General features: G+C 34.1%; 2 protein-coding genes and 1 long non-coding RNA gene across 3 annotated transcripts; 1 reads left to right on the top strand and 2 right to left on the bottom strand.

Annotated features, from left to right (window-relative positions):
- Positions 1-5,246: 5,246 nt before the first annotated feature.
- LOC110452968 lies at positions 5,247-7,075 on the bottom strand. Its single transcript, XM_021501749.1, has 3 exons — positions 6,804-7,075; positions 6,098-6,176; positions 5,247-5,901 (listed from the first exon to the last, which is right to left on the bottom strand). Exons 1-3 carry the CDS (start codon positions 7,030-7,032, stop codon positions 5,739-5,741), a joined length of 471 nt encoding a protein of 156 aa, XP_021357424.1. The 5' UTR covers positions 7,033-7,075; the 3' UTR covers positions 5,247-5,738.
- A 1,741-nt stretch (positions 7,076-8,816) lies between these two features.
- LOC110452969 lies at positions 8,817-11,783 on the bottom strand. The gene is made up of 3 exons (XR_002463241.1): positions 11,592-11,783; positions 10,294-10,341; positions 8,817-8,836 (listed from the first exon to the last, which is right to left on the bottom strand). It is a non-coding gene; the product is annotated as an uncharacterized LOC110452969 (long non-coding RNA).
- A 1,883-nt stretch (positions 11,784-13,666) lies between these two features.
- Positions 13,667-19,581, top strand: LOC110452979 (cell wall protein DAN4-like). Its single transcript, XM_021501762.1, has 6 exons — positions 13,667-13,980; positions 14,779-14,829; positions 15,093-15,464; positions 16,372-16,785; positions 17,713-17,791; positions 18,323-19,581. The coding sequence occupies exons 1-6, from the start codon at positions 13,929-13,931 to the stop codon at positions 18,819-18,821; spliced, it is 1,467 nt and encodes a 488-aa protein (XP_021357437.1). The 5' UTR covers positions 13,667-13,928; the 3' UTR covers positions 18,822-19,581.
- The last annotated feature ends 1,133 nt before the right edge of the window (positions 19,582-20,714 follow it).

Consider the following 20,714-nt stretch of genomic DNA (forward strand, 5'->3'; position numbering starts at 1 on the left):
TTATTACCAAACATTTTAGCTAATAACTTTAATATTTGAAGTTCAAAACTAGTGACAACTGTCTAGATTCATAAATACATACCTTGCAAAGGCTACAAAATGACTTTTTTGGTAGGTTTAGTGGCATATTGGAGTGTCACAGCGCCAAGAAGTTGACAACCGGAAGTTTACAAGCAAAACCGGTGACCCAAAACAGAAACGCCCCCAGACATTTTGCCCCTGTGCAAATCCGCACACAGACATGGAAATATATCAAACGTATATATTTTTCAAAAGTTAAATACCTGAACATTTCATTTATCTAAAAATCTGTCATCAGTTCCTTATTAAACTCCTTCAGTGGCCCAGTAATTAGCCGGAACTTATTTCAAACGTATGAAACACTTGCTGATTGGCTGATTTAGTTGTGTGAGTCCTATAAGACTAGGAAAGGCTAAACTTCAGTATCTTTATCTACCATCACTTATCTAGAGAAAATGATGTCAAAGTGTGAATACACATGTATACTGCACAACTGCCCGAGGTATGTATCAAGAAGCGGACTACTTTTAATATACAGTTAGCGACTGTTGCAGAGTAGATCTAGGTAGCCGACGTATATATTGAATTACCCACCGGTGTGCAGCTGTCCATTATCGCTTGTATATTTTCCAAACTCGGGTGTTGGGGGAACTGGAATGTGACCTTATTTTGCAGTGGTGTAGCACTGCGCGACTCAGTAGGTGTTGGATAAAATTGATATTCCGTGATAGCGGGGATTGCGTGCATCAGGATAGTTGTTTATTTTTTGGGGGAACAGTGTACTAAATAAAGATGTATATTTTCCTTTTAAAACTTATTTTTATTAATTATGATAATATCGTAATATGTTTGCTTTGGATAAACAATTGATTTATAATCACATATCAATATCGCTTTTTATGTACAATCAGGACGATAGGCCTAATATGCACGGGTGGTGCAGTGGATAGCACACTTGCCTTTCACCAAGGCGGCCGGGGTTCGATTCCCCGATCGGACGTGAAAAGGTTTGGGTCACCTGCCCGATTACGTGGGTTTTCTCCGGGTACTCCGGTTTCCTCTCACACTAAGACCCCCACGCGCTAATATCCGGGCCAACAAGAAATAACTTGTTTCATACTTGTTGTAAAATAAATAAGTTTATTATAACTGAAAAAGACATGTTTGCGCCCAGATTTTTTTTAAAGAAACTGATTGATTAATTGATAGGTTTTACGCCGCTAGCGTAATAAAGTATTACACTGGCCTCTTTTTTAAACAGCCACTTGAACTGAGTTATGTAGGATTGATAAGTACTTCATAATAATGCATGACGTGTTGTTTTACATATACTTCATATTGTATACCTTTGAGTTGTATAACGTTGTATTTATATGAGGCCATCAAATTACTTTGTAACAAAGTCATTTCACATAACGTCTTCAGTAATCGTGCATCCTTTATGTGTGGACTTGTATATATAAAGGTAAGCCAGTGTGCAGTGTACCAAATCCGGGTGTCCTATACTTAGCCTGACCTACTTACCAATGTGACACCGTATCATTCATTCAAGTAGCTAATGTGGTCATGTTACTTTTTTTTGTTTATTTGAGATTAATAAAAATTAGTATCGGGGATTAGAATAACAGAAAAAAATACTTGCTGAAGTCATGACGTCACTGTGATCCGCATAGAATTTGAAACCGCATTCTATATCCTATGTTGAACGAATAATATATACCAACTGGTCCACTATTATAAAGGTACACCACTTAAAGATTACGTGCCCCCATACAAAACCGTACCTGCTTTGATTGTTGTTATATTACAAACTCAAAACGGAAGGTAGCTGTCCTACTTTTGAAAATTCTCTGTAACCTATTTCTGAACATTTTTGTCCGTGACATTGAGAATCCCACTTGATCGGTCGGTTTCAAAACCAAGTTGCCAAGATCCAGATTTGGAAACAATGCCTGCAATCTATGCTCAAATATTGGGTGAGGGTAGCCTTATGGCAAACATATATATCCATATAGATGCAGGTACCATTTTTGTTATCTAGGTTGTAATTATATATTAATTAAACTACACAGTAGACACCTCTCTAGAGTAACAATAATGTATTTGTAGACAAAAATGGACAAACATGGCAAGCAATATTTTTCGAACTATCACCTTCTCCTAAAATAAGAGAACATCTGTTTTACCAGTACTTTCTGTATTTTGATTTTTCTATTGTAATTATATTTTGCAATTTCGTGTAAATAAATAATATGCTTTTCGAGATAAACCAAATATAAATATCTGTCAATATAACTAAGTTACAGTTATGGTTGAAGCCTTTAATTTTATTCTCAGGAATAAACCTTAAACAAAATATTAATATAATATCAGTGTTACCGTAATATTACAAGTTCATAAAAACCATGACATTTTTTATACATCATAGGAGACTGGGTTTGTCTTGCTAACCTCTCAAATCTCTGTATAATTTTGTACGGACGATGCTTTTTTAAGTCCGTGTAATGATTTCAACCCCATTTTCTATATCTTAAAAGAAATCACTGTTTTGATTTAAAACCGGTTTGTCGTCTGTCAACTGTTATTTGGTTTTATGTCAACAAAAATATCTTAAGTAATTTACTGTAAATACAGTGCCGTACCTAACTGCTTTCAGAGCGAACCACAGAGTGATATGTGAATCAGCATGTTTACATTCAACATAGAATTGTAAAGGTGGTCGTAATAGTCAAGTTATGGAAGAAATATCTAACATATGCCAGTACATGTTGTATAATCAATGATTTTTTTTAAATTATCCTCGTAACATACTGAAATACAGAAGCAAATAGAAATATGAGCTCCCAAACCAAAACACCTTGCCTATGGGATCATATTCATAACCTGCTTTTGTAATGATAAGTAAACTAGCGATGTAATACATAATAGATGAATGCACAAACAACACTACATAACAATATGTATGTCGTAGATTATGTCGCCAATTAATTCTGTTTAGGAACGTGATTATAAAGATATATATCGTAAGTTACGTTAGACAAGCAAACATGCAACTGTATTTATAATACTAGTAGGCGATGTCTTCGAATTAAATTATTAGTAAGTCACAAAGTTCACAAAGATATGTAATATATATTTCATCAAATTGTTCAACTTTGGGGACGACATCTAATATTTCTATTGCACCATATCTGAATCTGCAGATGCAACTATACTATCTATATGATACACTCATTGTGATTAGTTGATTTTAAAGATTTATAGCAAATATTACCATTTAATTTAAATATTCACAATTTTTCATTCTTGGTTACGAATATACATAATATTCCACCGGATTATTTGCTACCACAGATGTGTGTACTATGTATCAGGTATTTTGTGACAATTTAACTTTTTCTTTTTAGCTTCGAATCAACTAAGAAGCGTTTCTTGTATGTTTATATAACACTGTGACTTGGTAAATACACGTAATAACAACGATATAGTGTTATAATGAAACAGAATTTGTTTTTAAATGATGTCAGTGCGTGAAGTTCTCAATATTGAGGATCTCTGCTCCACTAAAGGAAATAATGACTTACAAATGCATTAAAGCAGGTCGTTTGAGTTCAAAATTATCAGTCTTTGTGTTCTGACGTCCTGATACGTGTCGTCATTTCAACGTGATACTTTGTCATTTTGATCGGCAGAAGAATATATATCTCAAATATAGCAGTTGGCAGCTTACAGCCTCACAGAAAGAAGAAAAAAACACATACTTGCTGCTATATTTTCAAGTACGCTTATGGTATATATATATATAATACATTATATCATTATTCCAAATATCTTTATTTAATATTCTGCCTTAAAAAAGGGCAAAATAGAAAAATTTGTTTAAGTCATACCAGCAATTTTACTTTGTTATCAATGCCGTAATCATGTACCTAGGTCAAATAGAACTAAACATTTATCATAATGGAGCACTGAATTTCAACTCAAAGCCGATAGGAAGAAGCAACAATAGACATCAGTTATATCAAAACTAAAAGGAAAAATCAGAAACCCTCTGTAGAAACATATCGATGGTAAAATAGATCGCCTTTGAGTTGCTATCTTGTTTTTGTGTATTGATGCTGTGGTGTGTTTCTTTTTTACTTGTTTACCCTATCACTTCCATATTTCCCCAATTTATTGCTTTGTAACAATGGTCATGATACACTTGCTACGTAAATAAACGAAAGAAATTACAAACTTTATTTATTTTACAAACAATATTAACAGTAGAAAATTACAAGTTCATATTTCTGTCGACCATACATAGTTTGATTTGGTTTGGTTTAGTATTGTTTACCGTCCTATCAACAACAGCTATGGTCATTTAAGGACGACCTCCCCTGCGTGCAAGATACATGCGTGTTGTGTATGCGAATGGTTTTTGGGAGGCTGCGATATGTTCGTGTTTGTTTCCTTGTGATAGCGCGGAACTGGTGCCGACTTTATAGTGCTACATGTACCTCACTGAAACATACTGCCGAAGACACCCAGCAGGACACCCCACCCGGTCACATTATACTGACAACGGGTGAACCAGTCGTCCCACTCGTCAATTGCTGAGCGTTAAGCAGGAGTAGAAACTACCATTTTTACAGACTCTGGTATGTCTCGGTCAGGGGACAGAACCCAAAGCCTTCCTCACAGGGGGCGAACGCTCAACTGAAGGCCAAAAGTGAGGCATTAGGAAGAAGAAAGTTGTTTAGAAAGAAGAGAAAAGATAAGATCCCAAATTTAGTCGCCTACGATCATGCAATGGGGGCAGCAGGTACAATTATTACGCCCTACCTGCAGGGACGTCTGTCGACCATACACAACATGAACAGTGAAACCTCGATTAAATGCCACTCATTTCATTTGCCACCTCGTTTACTGCAAACATATTTCACATTTCCCTCAATCTATTGTCAAGCCCTTTTATAATGCCAAAACCTCTCTGGAATAATGGTGGCATTATAACGAGTTTTTGCTGTACATTAACTGACTAAATCTGTAATACACGAAAGAAGTTAGGGCTGACTAGGAATCAAAGTAACAATAATGTACAAACATGTACAAGTTTATATATATTCTAAATACATTTTTGAAACAAATTACAATAAAGTCACAAATTGTTTGTAAAACTTTTCAGCAAACACACATTGCCAATTTAAATATTTATATTCATTCTAAAATTTCGTAATGAGTAACAAGCATTATCCATGCAATCCAATCAACAATGTTGAACTATTTTCATTGTTTCATTGTATTACTACGCTTCCTTTTACGTTATCTGACACGCCATGTCTGTCCCTATGTAGAAATATTCGTTAAGTAACGTTATTCATAATCAATGTATGCATCATTTACAATAATTGATTCCACCTTTCGATTAAACATTATTATTTTTACGTATTTCTTAGAAGAAAATGTTGTCCGATGTTATTTCATAAAGCAATACACTACTTACTTAAGAGATTCAAATACTTACTATGAACATGATATATCCCCAAAACAGTCGTCTCATTTTTGTGATCTGATGAAACATTGTGCAGAAGTAATACACAAAACTTCACTTAGACCATTCATATCCTATATATATATAAACCATGGTATAAAACAGAAACCACCATGGAATTTCGTTTGTCGGATGAAAGGATTTGGGGTGAACTTCTGGTGTACAGAATATGAATATGTGGTATTTATGATTCCATCGCTGTATTGACGTACATCTGTCGAGTAGAGGTGTCGGCGTACAGGTTGGGAGGTTCCACCCGGGAGAGATCTAGACTGTCATAATGGACAGGGTTTGGTGACGTCATGACGGCTTCAGTATACTCTGGCTGTTTCACGAGTGCAAGTCTTCTGCAAATATGATTGTCAAGCTTATTACGGTTGTTGATATCGTTAAGTTTTACCTTGGTGGGCAAAAAGTCATTTACAGGCAAAATATATAGCACAAAAGTAAATAGATCAATTCTAAATGGTGCTATGAAGGATAGCCTGTTAACGTCAAAGGAAATATGTGATAAGTAACATAATTCTGTACCATGTTACTTACTTTCTATAAAGGATAAAATGGACTACCATGGTTACAGTAATCAGTAGTGAGGTTACTACTAGAGGGACGACTACAGCACCTGGAAAATATACATATTGTTGTTATCTGTAACACAAATATTGGCTAAATTTGTTGCATAAAAAGTATACCACCTGAACTATGAGTTAGATCGACATGTTCAATCATTGTCCACAATAAGGAATCTCATTTATTTAACAAGTAACATAAAAAAAATATTTTAACTTTTATTAGCCAATTTTGTTTGCCCGCACGTTAGCGCACGTGGGCTTTAATGTGGAAGGAAACCTGGAAGGAGTACATGAAGAAAACCCACGTGGTTTGGCAGGTGACCCCATATCTTTTAATGTCCGATCAGGGAATCGAACGCAGACCCCCTTTTCGACGACTATCCATATTATTTATTAGAATGTCAGAAACCATACATAAAGTTAAATCCCTCGCCTAAAGCTGTTAAATTGCTCTGATCACAGACGAAAGAATTATCCATGAGTATACTTCGCAGAGAACGATATATAAAGAGACACAATGTGTTACAACGGAGACAACAGGTTAATTGTTGTCCCTACTGTCTCTCCAAGCAAGAAGGCAAATATATATTATATTATATCTTATTATATAGTGGGAAAAGTTCACTTGAAAATATAAGTTTATTTAATAGCTAACAGTTATGAATTGAAATACATACTTAATGGATAACATTGCTGTAAATCGTTTTGTTGAGCGCACTTTTGTCCTAATGTTGTCGATCCAGAATTAGTGCTGTTGTATGTGGTTGTCTCCCTTGACTGAGTGGTTGTCATCCTTGACTGGGTGGTTGTCTCTCTTGACTGGGTGGTTGTCTCCCTTGACGGAAGGGTTGTCTCTCCTGACTGACTGGTTGTTGTCCTAGACTGACTGGCAGTCGTTGTCTCCATTGGACTGGAAATTGTGAGACATGTTGTGGACAACGAAGACCCCGGACCTACCATTTGAAATAGAAATATGTGTAAGCCAAGTTAAATGTGTGCAACTTAGTAAAAGATAAAATACTAGAAAGTACGTTATATAGCTTAAAGGTCACATCCGATATCAAACTTAAAGACCTAGTATCGATATTGCAACGCTCCAAATATTAACTTGCACAAATGATGGGGATGACCTTGTGCAAGTGAATTGGATGGAAGCAAAGAGTAGTTTCTTTGTAACTAATTTTTTTTTAAATATTCAATGAAAATACCAGAACATGACAAAATTCAATAATGTGCTGTATAGATTATATCAGTTAAAGGTCATATCCGATTGAAAGCATGAAACTTGAAATTGAAATTGAAACATAAATAGAAGAATAACACAAATCACTTAACAATAACTTTCGGTAAAATGTATAACATGCAACATCTTAACACATTTCGGGAAACAGTATGACGTACGCATTTAATAAATGTCTACCTTCTCTTTGGGATGGGGAATAGAAATTTGGGGGAAACATATCGACTGATTCCCGAATTACATATGCCTGTAAACATTTCTTAACGGTCTTGTATAAATTATTTATAATAGTGCATTGATATAGGGATCGAATGGATTTTTTTCATGTACACTGCGGCAATGAATAGCAGTAGCTGATCTACATGTCCTGTGGAGCACGTCAATCCTCCTCAGAAGATATGTAGATCAGCTACTGCTATTCATTGCCGCAATGTACATGAAAAAAACCCATTCAAATCATACATTTACGTTACGGTGAAGTACAATAAAAAAGTTACAACTCTTTTTGTATATTTATTATTTTTAATATTAGTATCGGACAGAAAACTATAAAAAGGAACAGCCAGAACTTCAGCCTACACACAAACTTCAAATGTTCAACTTCCGCCGATCAGCTGATATTGTTGAAACGAAAAATATATATCTTATATATATTTAAATAGTGCACCATTTATGATTTTTGTAATGTTTATAATTATTTCTCGCAACGACATTATCTCGGAGAAGGGGAGATAACTCTTCTCAGAAACGGTACTTTGCGTAGTAATATGATTTGTCATTGTGTATGAAATCAGCTGATCGACTTCACGTGAATCGTTGTATTTATAGTGTATTCATGGTCTAATGGCAGTTGTTTTCTATAGGTAGATTCATGTACAGAACAAACATCAATAATGTAAATAAAGGTATCTGTATGAACCTGTGTTAGATATTGTAGTTAAAACCATAAAACAACTCGTTCACAATATCAAACAAACGAGGAAGAAACAAACAAGATAGTAACGTACATGTATATCAGGCTATTGCTATTACGGGAAACGTGTTTCTGCTTTTCATTTAAACTTTTTCAACACTGTTAATCGTTTACATAAATACGACTCACCTGCCGTTAGTGAGAGACAATATTCTGACATACTTCCACTGAGTCCATATTGCCATACAACAGTAACTGTATCATTTGTCTGAACAGCGTTAATTATAGTGTTTCCAACAAGTAAGTGTTTAAAATAACACCTGAGAAAGCTGCTACTTGCGCTGATATGATAATGCTGCTTCCACATCCAGACGGAGGATATAACGACTGGGCAGATCCAAAACCAACAGTAGTCATCGTTCCGCCGGAAAGTCCCGTCAGTGTCGCCATACAGGAGCAGCTGATACTACCGCCATCTTTTCTGTACACAGACGATCCGTACGTGTCTATAACCACGTGTTCACCGATGGCATTAACATCTTCACACATGTTCAGTACTGCAAAAAACAATATTAAATAACAATTTGTTAAAGATACCCGTGCCTCTGCCAAAAACTGTAACTATGCACTAGAAATCGACATTTTACCGGCAAGACTTTATCTATGATGAATCATTTCTAAAAGGAATATAACGACTTTACGTAAAAACAACAGAACAAATAATCAATAACGGTTTAATTTTAAAACTAAAAATTAGCGGAACTATAGACCGGGATTCGAACCATAAGACTCAACGAATATACCTCGGCCCAGTTGTACTTCAGTTATTTCCATGGAATATTTAAGTATTATCGTAAAACGTGTTATTTACGCGGGCTGAAACTTTCACGATTTTGACCGATATTTGGAAAATTTTATTTAGACGAACTATAATTTCGCGATCTAGACATATGAAAGAACTACATTTTCGCGGTGTTTTAGCACAGAGACGGGACACTCGACATATAAAGTTTCAAATATACAAGGAAAGGCTTTTTGACAGCATATTGAGCACACCAAGAACGTGTATACTGTTAAAAACATCATCAACAAAACTATTAGATGGGATATAACCTATTATGTACATTTGTATATGAATCGCCACAACCACATACTTACTATTTCATGACAACATAACGATTATGAAGTTTAAAATCGCGGCTAAATTTTACACTTATCATATTTTCTATAGATCATATTACCGCGACCACGTTAATTATAGACCAACGAAATCGAAAATATATCATCCCCGCAGAAATATCCTAATATATGGTAACATATATTTATAAGACAGACATTCAGTGATCAATTCTTAAAGTGTCTGCCTAGCGTTCTATATATTTGATGAACGTGACTCTAGATAAAGCATACAACCAACTATTAAGACCCTTTTAAGAGATGCAACACGAGTTACTTTCGGAGAAGAACCACAGCTATCAGCACGCCGGGGTTCTAACGCTGAAGAGAAACAAATATACCTGAGGACCTTACAATTATGTCTGATATACACAATGGCCTAAAATCATACCTCTGGTAAGTCAGTTTTTCGTGAACTTATTTATTTATTATTAATTTGGTAAAGTCAGATATCGGTTAATGTATGTGACAGTAGAGTGAGGTATTGGTCAACTTATGTGTCGGTAAAGTTGGTATAAAACCAGGTTTTAGCACACTGTCGGTAAAACCATGTTTTACTGAAAAAGGCTAATAGAAGAATAGTGTTTTAAACTCCTCTGTGAAGAAAAATCAATATAAGATAATATTACATTATAACGACGTCCTTATAAACAACATTTTATATTAATATACCAACACACATACGTATAAATCAAACGGAAATGTCATATACTTTGAAACGACTTTGGAATGTCGTTCATCCCGAGTTCTACCAGTTTGATTTTGTTTGCAAAAACCTTTGAGAACGTATATTTTCGAAACCTTCTGTTGGGAAATTTAGGTAGAAATCAGTTATTACCGGTGGTTCCATCTGTAACGGCTTCAGAACAAACAGTCCCAGCTGAATCTGTCGTAAATAAGCACACGATAAACGTTAAACAAGCAGATTTTCATTAACAAAACATTTAAGAAGCAAATAATGGATAAGAGTCATCTCTCTTTTCATAAACTTCTTAAATTATATACCTCAAAGAGTAAACATTATAATAATAGCATTTATGTTTTTTTTTTGTATTCGTTAAAAATAGATTTTATTTTAATTATACTAAAATTGGCTTCACAAAATTTTCATATCTTATTAAGCCATTGATTAACCATAATATATGGAAGTAATAGAGAGGGAGGAGAGATGGAAGGAAGGAAAGGAAGTAGGAAAGGGAAAAGGAGGACGGAGAGAAGAATTTTTATTAGAACCGGTGCTACAAATTACGTATTTCGAAAGAAAGAAATGGTAGTTGATTACAGGATGCATTTTATGATATTTCGCCAATAAATGACAAACATCTTTTAAAAACATACCAAAAAGTACTATTTTTGCATTCAATTTCACCGAAAGAGAGTTGCAAAAAGTTATCCAAAAGCTATTTATCTATTTACTCAAATAAGTTCCACTTCAGTTACAAATGCCACAAAACTCATGTTCTGGGTTACGTATATCAGTAAAATAAATTTCACATACATTCACACCCATATATATTAATACAAATCAATGGAGAAGGATTATCTCTCTTTTCATAAACTTCTTAAATTATATACCTCACAGAGTAAACATTATATAATAGAATTCATGTTTTTTTGTATTTCTTAAAAATAGATTTTATTTTAATTATACTAAATTGGCTTTCACAAAACTCATTTTCTGGGTTACGTATATCAGCAAAATAAATTGTACATACATTCACACCCATACAAATGTTATATATATATATATAACAAATACAAAGAGTTTCTTAGCACCTCGATAGCGCTTTCACCTCTAACAAATACAAAGAGTTTCTTAGCACCTCGATAGCGCTTTCACCTCTTTAGAGGTTAATCAAGGGAACTGTTTATAGATATAAAACAAATACAAAGGGTGTCTTAGCACTTCAATAGCGCTTTCAACTCTTTAGATGTTTATCTTTTTACCGTCACATGGAAATTTAAAACTATTTATCGCTATATATATATATAACAAATACAAAGAGTGTCTTAGCACCTCCCTATCGCTTTCACCTCTTTAGAGGTATCATATTTATATATATATATATGACCAGGCCACCTGATTCATACAGCTTTTATAACCAGGCCAGATTCTCTGTAATGGAATACACTTACCTTTAAACAAATTCACCAATGTAGACACAAATACCAAATATCACAAGGTCATTTCGTCCTCTGTTGTTAACTGTAAATTAACCAGCACAAAGTGTCAAAATTTCTTATTTCGTCATTAATATAGGATAAGACTTAGGCGACCTACTTTGAACACTAATCAAGCAAATCAATACTTCGACTATTCGACCCAGACTCTTGGTTGAAACATGGCTATATTTGTATTTAATTTATAAACTGTTTACATTTCTGCGACTAATCCTTAAGAAGGCAGTCACTTAATCATCGGGCGACTTACGTTGTAAAAGAAAATGACAATTATAGTAAATGCTCAATTCAATAAGCATGGTCGAGGTCTTCGGTATTTTTTTATTTTTTATTCTATTTGTAATATATTTTTGCGATTTTGTGTTGATATACATTACGCATTTACAAGTTACAGTTGGACTTTTACTTTTATCTATTCTTCTGAATAAACCTCCAAAAATGACTGATTAATATTAGTGTTTTCTATATAGCACAGGTTCATCAACACCAAGATATACATACAACCTAGGAGACTGGTTATGTCTTGCTAACCACCCATATATCCGTAGGGACGATGCTATTTAGGTTCAGGTAATGATTTAACGCCCATTTTCTAAATTGAAAATGAAAATGAACAAGGAAGTTTAATTATGTTCGCTTCGTATAGTCTACAATTTAAATATAGCACCAATGGGTTTTTTCAATCAAAAACCGGTTTGCCGTCTGTCAACTGTCTTTAGGTCTATTTACTGTTCATACAGTGCCTTACCTAACTGTATTCAGAGCGTACCACATAGTGACATGTTATTAGCATGTTTACATTCAACTTAGAATTGTAAAGGCGATCGGTAAAGTCACATTATAGAAGATATATGTGCTAGTCATAGGCTAATAGATTGTATTTGTCTTCTGCATAAAAAAATGTATGTATGAAATATGCATAGGCCATTAAAGTGTATTTGTCTGTTTAGCAAAAGATTTAGTGACAATACAAATGATGTACAACTCCTTTGCAAAAAGAGTATCTTAACTTAATCAGTGATGGATGATACGCAATCAGAAATATTTCTTAAATGATATAAGAAAACAAAGACTCGGTCACGGTATGTTACCAGAAACATTGCTTGAGGTCTACCAACATCAATATTAGATGACATAATTTTTCTACATCCCTCTTTGTTGACTCATTATCACGTAGAGGAGGTCATTTGTGATATTGACTCTGTGTTTTTATTTTTAGAAACATCAGGTCAATATTCACTTCACGACGTCACCTTAATTTTATCGCCACAATGTTTTCTGCCAAATGCGGTACCTTTCTCGATACGATTTGCTTACCGTTTGTCTTCTTTTATGATAAATCGTCAAAATTTCATATCTGATATAACAATTAAGGTAGGCGTTTTATTTTGGTGAATATGTCGTTATATTGACGTGAGATGTGATACGGATCTTGATTTCGTCTTGGTGAATATCGTTTTCTCAGTATCATATAACCACACATTTAAAGTACATGTCAATTGTGTAGAACGTTAACACTTAACACTTTTTAATGTAGAAAAAATTTATATGTATTCTCGTTGTTATAAAATGTGCATATCTGATATACTGAAAAGAGTGACTTTATTCTTCACAATACGTATGTAAGCACATGCAATATTAAAGATATTATCTAACACAATTTACACGGCAATACAGAAGGAAATAGAAATATGAGCTCCAAAACCAATTACACTCCACCCATGAAATCGCATTCATAACCTGTCTTTTTATAATGACCAGTAAACAGGCAATGTAATGCAACGTAAAGGAAAGTACAATCATCTCTACATAAGAATAGGAATACCTTGTATTATATCAATAATGAAGACAGTGCTCTGTTTAGACAGGAAAAAGTAAATACCTTTTAGTAAGAACGTTTGACAGGCAAACATGAATATATTTCTATAACATTTGTAGAAGGTGTCTTTGAATAAAATAATCAATCAGTCTTGGTAAAGTTGACGTGTATGTGATCACGGAAGTAAAACCGTGAATTTTTAAAGGAATTTCCGACCTTGGACAACTACGTTGACTCAAACATAAGGCCATTGGTTGGTGTCTGTCGCGAATGAAGTGTTTACTCAATGCCCTGTAAGTTATAACTGGTCTGACCGGATGGGTAGGTTCTAAAATAAGATAAATACATATAGCTTTTATGTTTTCGTGGAACATTGAGTGTACAACAACATAAGCCTAATTTTTCAGCGCTGAACAGACCAGGAAGCTTCGGAATATAGGATTGTTACTCTCTGCCCTGCTAGAAAGGACAAAATGATTGTATGGAACCTGGTCTTAGTGTTGATATTGATGAGTTTATTTAAAGGTAAGTGTGTTCTTTTTTCAAGAGGGAGAGTGCTATAATTGTATATATGGATGGTGTATATCTGACATGATGCTATCGATGACTCTCAATACCTCGGTCTTGGGAGATCAAGAGGGCCTAGTAAGTTATAAGAACTTGTGCCCAATTCCTTTGACTGTGTAATGTCAACAAAGCATGTTTAAATGAGTCAATGACACTTATATTAAAGCAGTAAATACAAAAAGGAAGGGTTACGAGATCTCGTGAAAGTTTGGCAAAACTTTCAATAGACATTTTCTGTATGAAAGGTTACAGAAAAGTGTTAACGAATACAAAAAAAAGCATATATCAATACATACTTGCATAAACTTGTTTCATATAAGTATTTCTTACCGAATATTTAGTCAGGCTCTATGCCATCGTAATTATCCAGCAATATTTATTATTTGTATTGATTGAGATAAGTTTTTTTCAACTGTCAATTTCACTGACATACTGGTCGGTAGAAAATGGAGGGTGGGGGTTGAGGGTTGGTTGGTATCAAATATCATATCAACCTCAATCAACCTACAATATTACAAAAGCGATGTGCAATAGACAATGCCTGGAATGATAGTACTGTATTATACCTCTGTATGCATGTATGTTCACGTGCTTACTTTAGCAGGTATATTAATGAAGTTTATATATCACATGGTAGCTTTCATCCTTGCGTGTTTGTTGGAACTTTTATGCAACAAAAATAATCAATATATTCCTTCTAATTAGATAGGAACCCATTGTTAAGATATTACAAAAAAAATGTTTTATTGTTTATAGCAGGTACAGCCGACACTGTATGTTCTCAAGCTGCTACAGATGGAACTACCGGTAAATATAATTATATTTATTTCTGTATATACATTAAAAATACCTTATAATAAGCTAAATTTGATCAGCATTTTACAAAACAAGTTCAATTTCTATATCAAAATTTTAAAATTCATACTAAATCAGCCAGCAATGACAAGAAACCCAATACCACAATCATCGTTATGATGTAGTTGATGAGAGCGTTTAAATAACCTCGAATATGTATTCATAAGAAAGCATGGTTATATTTACATTCAGATGTTGACATTTTGTCTTCACAGTAACGATGTGTGAAGGTGGTAATGCCGTCGGTGATCACGTGGTTATAGATACGTACAGATCGGCTGCGTACAGACAAGATGGCGGTAGTTTCAACTGTTTCTGTACGGTGACACTGACGGGACTACCCGATGGAACGATGACAACTGTCGGATTTGGATCTGTCCCGTCGTTATATCCTCCGTCTGGTTGTGGAAGCAGCGTTATTATAACAGCGCAACAAGCAGCTTTCCAATCTAGTCAACCAAACATTCACATGTGTGCTGTAAAAAACAATACATTTAACGCTTTTCAGACAAACGATACATTTACTGTTGTATGGAAGTCTGGAGTCAGTGGAAGTACAGCAGGATATTGTCTTTTATTCATGGCTGGTAAGTCGTATTTTATGTCAACAACTTACCAAGTTTCTGAATTTTACGTAATATGCAGAGATTTATTTACTTGCAGTACGAACAGCAGAGGATAGAATTCATATCCACGCCTCGGTGTTTCATCATGATGTACATGTTTATCTCATGCAATATAGAAATACGACATTAGTATATGGGCATTATCAGTAACAACAGATGCATTGGTTTTGTTTGCTGTACATTTTATAGAGGGTCCCAAACGAAGGATTATTGGTTGTGATGTTTCTACGAGGCTTACAGAGTTTATTTCACCTTTTGCAAAATAGCTGATCAGAGTAAAATAAACCTGATAATTAACAGTCACAAGTTTGAGGATTGTTTTCAAATTATAACTAGAAAATCTCATCTTTCTCTCTGGAATACATTTTTTCTTGCTTCCGAAAGGGGAAAATCGCCATGAAATATGATGTCACAATAAAAGAAGACGTCGCAAAGTAGTGTTTCTTGACATCATAAGTAGATGATTGGCCAATAAAATAACGTCTACTGTTTACCGACTACTAGTGGCTAACCAAAACAGTTAACTAACTCCCAGGTTTACTCAATGGGTCAAAAGTGAGGAACCCTATACCGGTTGTGGGAGAAATATCAATTTATATACCACGCAGTGTTTCATCGTTTTTGTTACGTGAAGCAGATAGTGCAAATTATTCATTGTATAAACCGGAAGTTATTCGAAGTGTGGTGTCGTAAGAATAAGTACAGAGATGTTCTTATCATGACACCCTTTTGTTGAATCTCGACAGAATTACAATTACATTGAATTATATGTTATCATTGTTGAATATGTTTCAGTGTATATTGATTGTGTATAATGATTCTCCAGCGTTGTCCATTGATTAAGTGTGTTTTTCTGCAAACGTTATAGGCCCGGGGTCATCCTTGTCAACCAAATGTAATCCTGCCGTCAACACCACAACATCACCAACATCTCCTAGTACAGCGCCATCAACAACAACTCCTAGTACAGCGCCATCAACAGCAACTCCTAGTGCAGCGCCATCAACAACAACTCCTAGTACAGTGCCATCAACAACAACTCCTAGAACAGCGCCATCAACAACGACTCCTAGAACAACAGCACCACCAACTAGTACAACGGTGATGGCGTCATTGATGACGACACCTAGTACAACAACTACAACCAATCCTACAACTACCATCACGTCTACTATTGGTGGCGGAACCAATGGTGGGGGAGCCACTACGTCGTCAGAGAAGCCTACTATGAGTCCAGAGGCTACTACAATGGCGGATAAGATTAAAAACAAGAATTTAGACAGTAATTTTATTATTTTTTCAAGTATGTGAATGTATATTCTCCTATAGTATGCTGAATTATATGTTAGACTTTTGTTATATATTAGGGTTTTTTCGTCAGAGGCATTAGCACTGTTTTGGAATTTCCTTCGCATATTTGGGATATCCTACGTATACGCGTCATTTCATTCATACAGTGCAGAGTGAATGTTGAGCTGGTTTTGGTCTGTTTATAACACAGCTTTTATAAAATTCGAATTGATCTTTAGACAGGAACGAAGGATAGTACCTTCCATATAGCTGAATAGCTACTTTAGATGAAATCGTTAAACACAATTTGTTTTGTTTCAATTTAAGGAAATTATACATGAAATCGCGAAAACACATAAAACACGGAACGAAATACACCCAATTTATAGAATATTATAAAATAGCCTCTACTTGATTAGTGTCCTATCCAAATTAACATTAAATTGCATTATCTAGGAATTATTTTTCGTTGATCAATCTCGGCTACATGCACCTCGCGGATTTACAAACGCTATTTTTAAGCTAAACGTAATGTAGATCAGGATAATATGCTACAATGATAAATCTTCATATGTTGTACGCGATCTCATAGTAACACATTTATTTCAGACTAACAAGAGCATTCGTGAAACACCGCCAGAGGTATCTCTTGTTTACAATCAAAGCATAACTTTCCCTTTTACTTTCATGTATTTATATATTTAAATAAAAGTAAGGTAATAGGTTTACATAAATTAACACCCTTGATACAACCAATACAGACAAACATATTTATATTTCTATGTACAATTGTTAAATGCATAATTACACAAGAAATACCTCTGTTAATAAATTTCAAGTATGACATACTTGGTATGTAAGTACTGATAGTCATTAAGTTCTCGTTGCTGTGCATGTATCTGTCTTTGTATCATTTCAGCTACGGTCATTATCGCAATAGCTGCAGGGGGCGTGGTCTTCCTTATAATCTGCATTGTCATTGCGGTCATGTGTTCAAGGTTTGTATTTCTAATACGGTAAATAGCTATAGGTTAACAGGAACGGAATGGTATTAGTTTGTTTAAATTGTTATTAAACAAAGTCATCACATGCCATCAATAAAAAATCACATATATGTAAATATAACATTTAATTAACAAACTGTTTCTATGTTTTAAATGATAAAAGATAATAAGTGGACTTTTCAGGTTTTTAATACATGTAGATACATATTCTCAATGTGATCAAATCATTTTGACATTATTGTCCACAATAGTGAAAGATGTTGGTTGCAGGGCCTAGGCTCAATGACTTAGGGGATAGTATGGAACAGTAATCTGTGTTTTATGTCATGTTATGTAGAATAAAATAATTTAAATTTGGAATATGCTTTGATATAAACATCATTCTTCATAACTCTTTGTGACTAGAATGTTAATATAATTAAATTTAATAATTGAAAATTTTTGCAAATGCATTTTAAAAGATTTTGGATTTCTCAAGTCTAATTCAATCACCAATCACATCGATATGTGCATTATATTTTTCAGAACAAAAAGAAAATCAAATGAACACAGGAAAACTGGAACTGCTGTAGCCCATAATGTCTTGTATGAAGCAACAAGAGCACATTCACCGGATGCAGCAACCAATCATGTGGTGACCCCTAGCAGCGATATATACGCACAGGTCGAAAGGCATTCGAAGGTCGAAACAACGAATTCAAAAGAGCAGTCTCATGAGCCGGAACAGGAAATAGGTCATGTGGCGACACCTAGTGGTGATATTTATGCACAGGTCGAAAAGCATTGGAAGGTCGAAACAGCGGTTTCTAAAAAGCGGTCTCATGAGCCGGAACAGGAAATAGAACATGTGACGACACCTGGTGGTGATATGTATGCACAAATCGAAAAGGATTCGAAGGTCAAAACAACGAAATCAACCAATCAGTCCCATGAACCAGAAGAGGAAGTAGAAATTGTGATGACACCTAGAGGTGATATTTATTCACAAGATGGGAATAAGTCAGATGCTAGTGTGTATTTCTAATGAAATGTTCAAATGATGAGCTACTAAGGACACAAGCAAATTTAATCATGGTGATGGTTTTAAGTCAAGCTAACGTCAGTATATAAAGAGAAATGCATCTAGACCGCCCATCAATTAGACTTGCTCAAGATTTCTAGAGCTAAAGATTGATGGATACAATACTTGTCAGAGAAGATCATTTAACATTGAAAGAGAAGTATTCAGTGCCACAATAAAAAATACTTCATTAATACATGTAATATATATTCATTTACATATTCATTTCAATAGTCCACGAATAGAAACTGTCAAATGACAAACTGTGTTAAAACATAATGTCATTTCATCATTTCGCTTTTATAAAATTATATATAAATTTCTTTTGTGTAATTCTTCTTTTTTGTGCTGTAAATTCCTTATGATTGTTTCATAAATGTTTGTACTGTTATTTTAGATTATGCTATATTAGCATGTATTCTGTCAATTTTAAGTTTTTGCCATGTTGGCATCTATGTACATTAGACTGAAACGTCTCTTAAATTAATTTATATGCTGCAAGAGCTTTATGTTTGCATGACCTTTATTCTTTCCGTGCTATTTTACTTTTTATTCGACTATCTGCGATGCATGCTACCTTTGTGATATTTTGTTGTTTCTGTTAATCTTGATTGTTATATATAGTCGTAAGAATAGCTCTTCTGAGCTAAAGTTGCATTGTTACAAACACGACTCTAAATAAATATTCTTGTATCTTGTATGTTGTATGTTGTATGTTGTATGTTGTATGTTGTATCTTGTATGTTGTATTTTGTATCTTGTATGTTGTATGTTGTATGTTGAATGTTGTATCTTGTATGTTGTATTTTGTATCTTGTATGTTGTATCATGTATGTTGTATCTTGTATGTTGTATGTTGTATGTTGTATCTTGTATGTTGTATGTTGTATGTTGTACCTTGTATATTGTATGTTGTATCTTGTATCTTGTATTTTGTATATATATATATTAAGGCCTTGTCCCAATGCACTCATGCTTTGAACTTCTTTATAGTATTGATTTTTGTTTCTATTAGTACAATTATTAATATCTTATTATCCGTACAATAATAAGAATGATCGGACGAACTATTTTGTGATTAGAATGAAAATATTTTGATTATCTTAAGTTAGTGCTTATGTGTTGTATTAAAATATTCTTGAACCTATATATGTACATTGTACTTCTTAGTTTTTAGTGATGAAAATATCATGTAATATGTTCATAATATTGCCTACCTGTTAATATATGTTAATGATGACCTTGTATTACACATATAGAAATGTCAAAATGAAAATAAAAACCCTGATTTGTTTTAATGTCAAATTGTTTCTGACACCTAATACCTAATAATATTTAAAAACAATACGCATGCAAAACAAGTGAAACATTCAGCCCTTCGTTCTTCACATCTCCTGCATTTATTACTATCATTATGTCCATTTCAATACAAGAGACGGGAAGTGGGCGACAATTTTATGAAAGTGCTAATTTAAATTTCAAATTAATTATTTAAATATAGCGCAAATTTCGGGTATAGTTTCCTTTAAAATTATTCGTTTTGGAACGTTTATAGTGTTCTGTAACGTATGAAAATCGATAAAGTTGGTCCAGTCTAATTTGCTTACATATTAGATTTAATTTGCCTCAAGTAATATTAAGTTCAGTTAACCAGGTAAACTGTGATATTCGCATTTACAGACTTACTAATAAATACGATTTTTTTTTTTTATATGGGATATGACACAATTGCTCTAACCCATAAACCCGTATCAGCCCGCAAAACCCGTGTCACACCCCTTTTGGAACACTTCTAATTTTTCCCATCTACCACCAACAACGTCGTTGGGAAGCCTTGTTTACCAACAGTTAAACAAT

The sequence above is a fragment of the Mizuhopecten yessoensis genome, unplaced genomic scaffold (assembly GCF_002113885.1).
Source record: "Mizuhopecten yessoensis strain PY_sf001 unplaced genomic scaffold, ASM211388v2 scaffold7021, whole genome shotgun sequence".
Taxonomy (NCBI): Eukaryota; Metazoa; Mollusca; class Bivalvia; order Pectinida; family Pectinidae; genus Mizuhopecten; species Mizuhopecten yessoensis.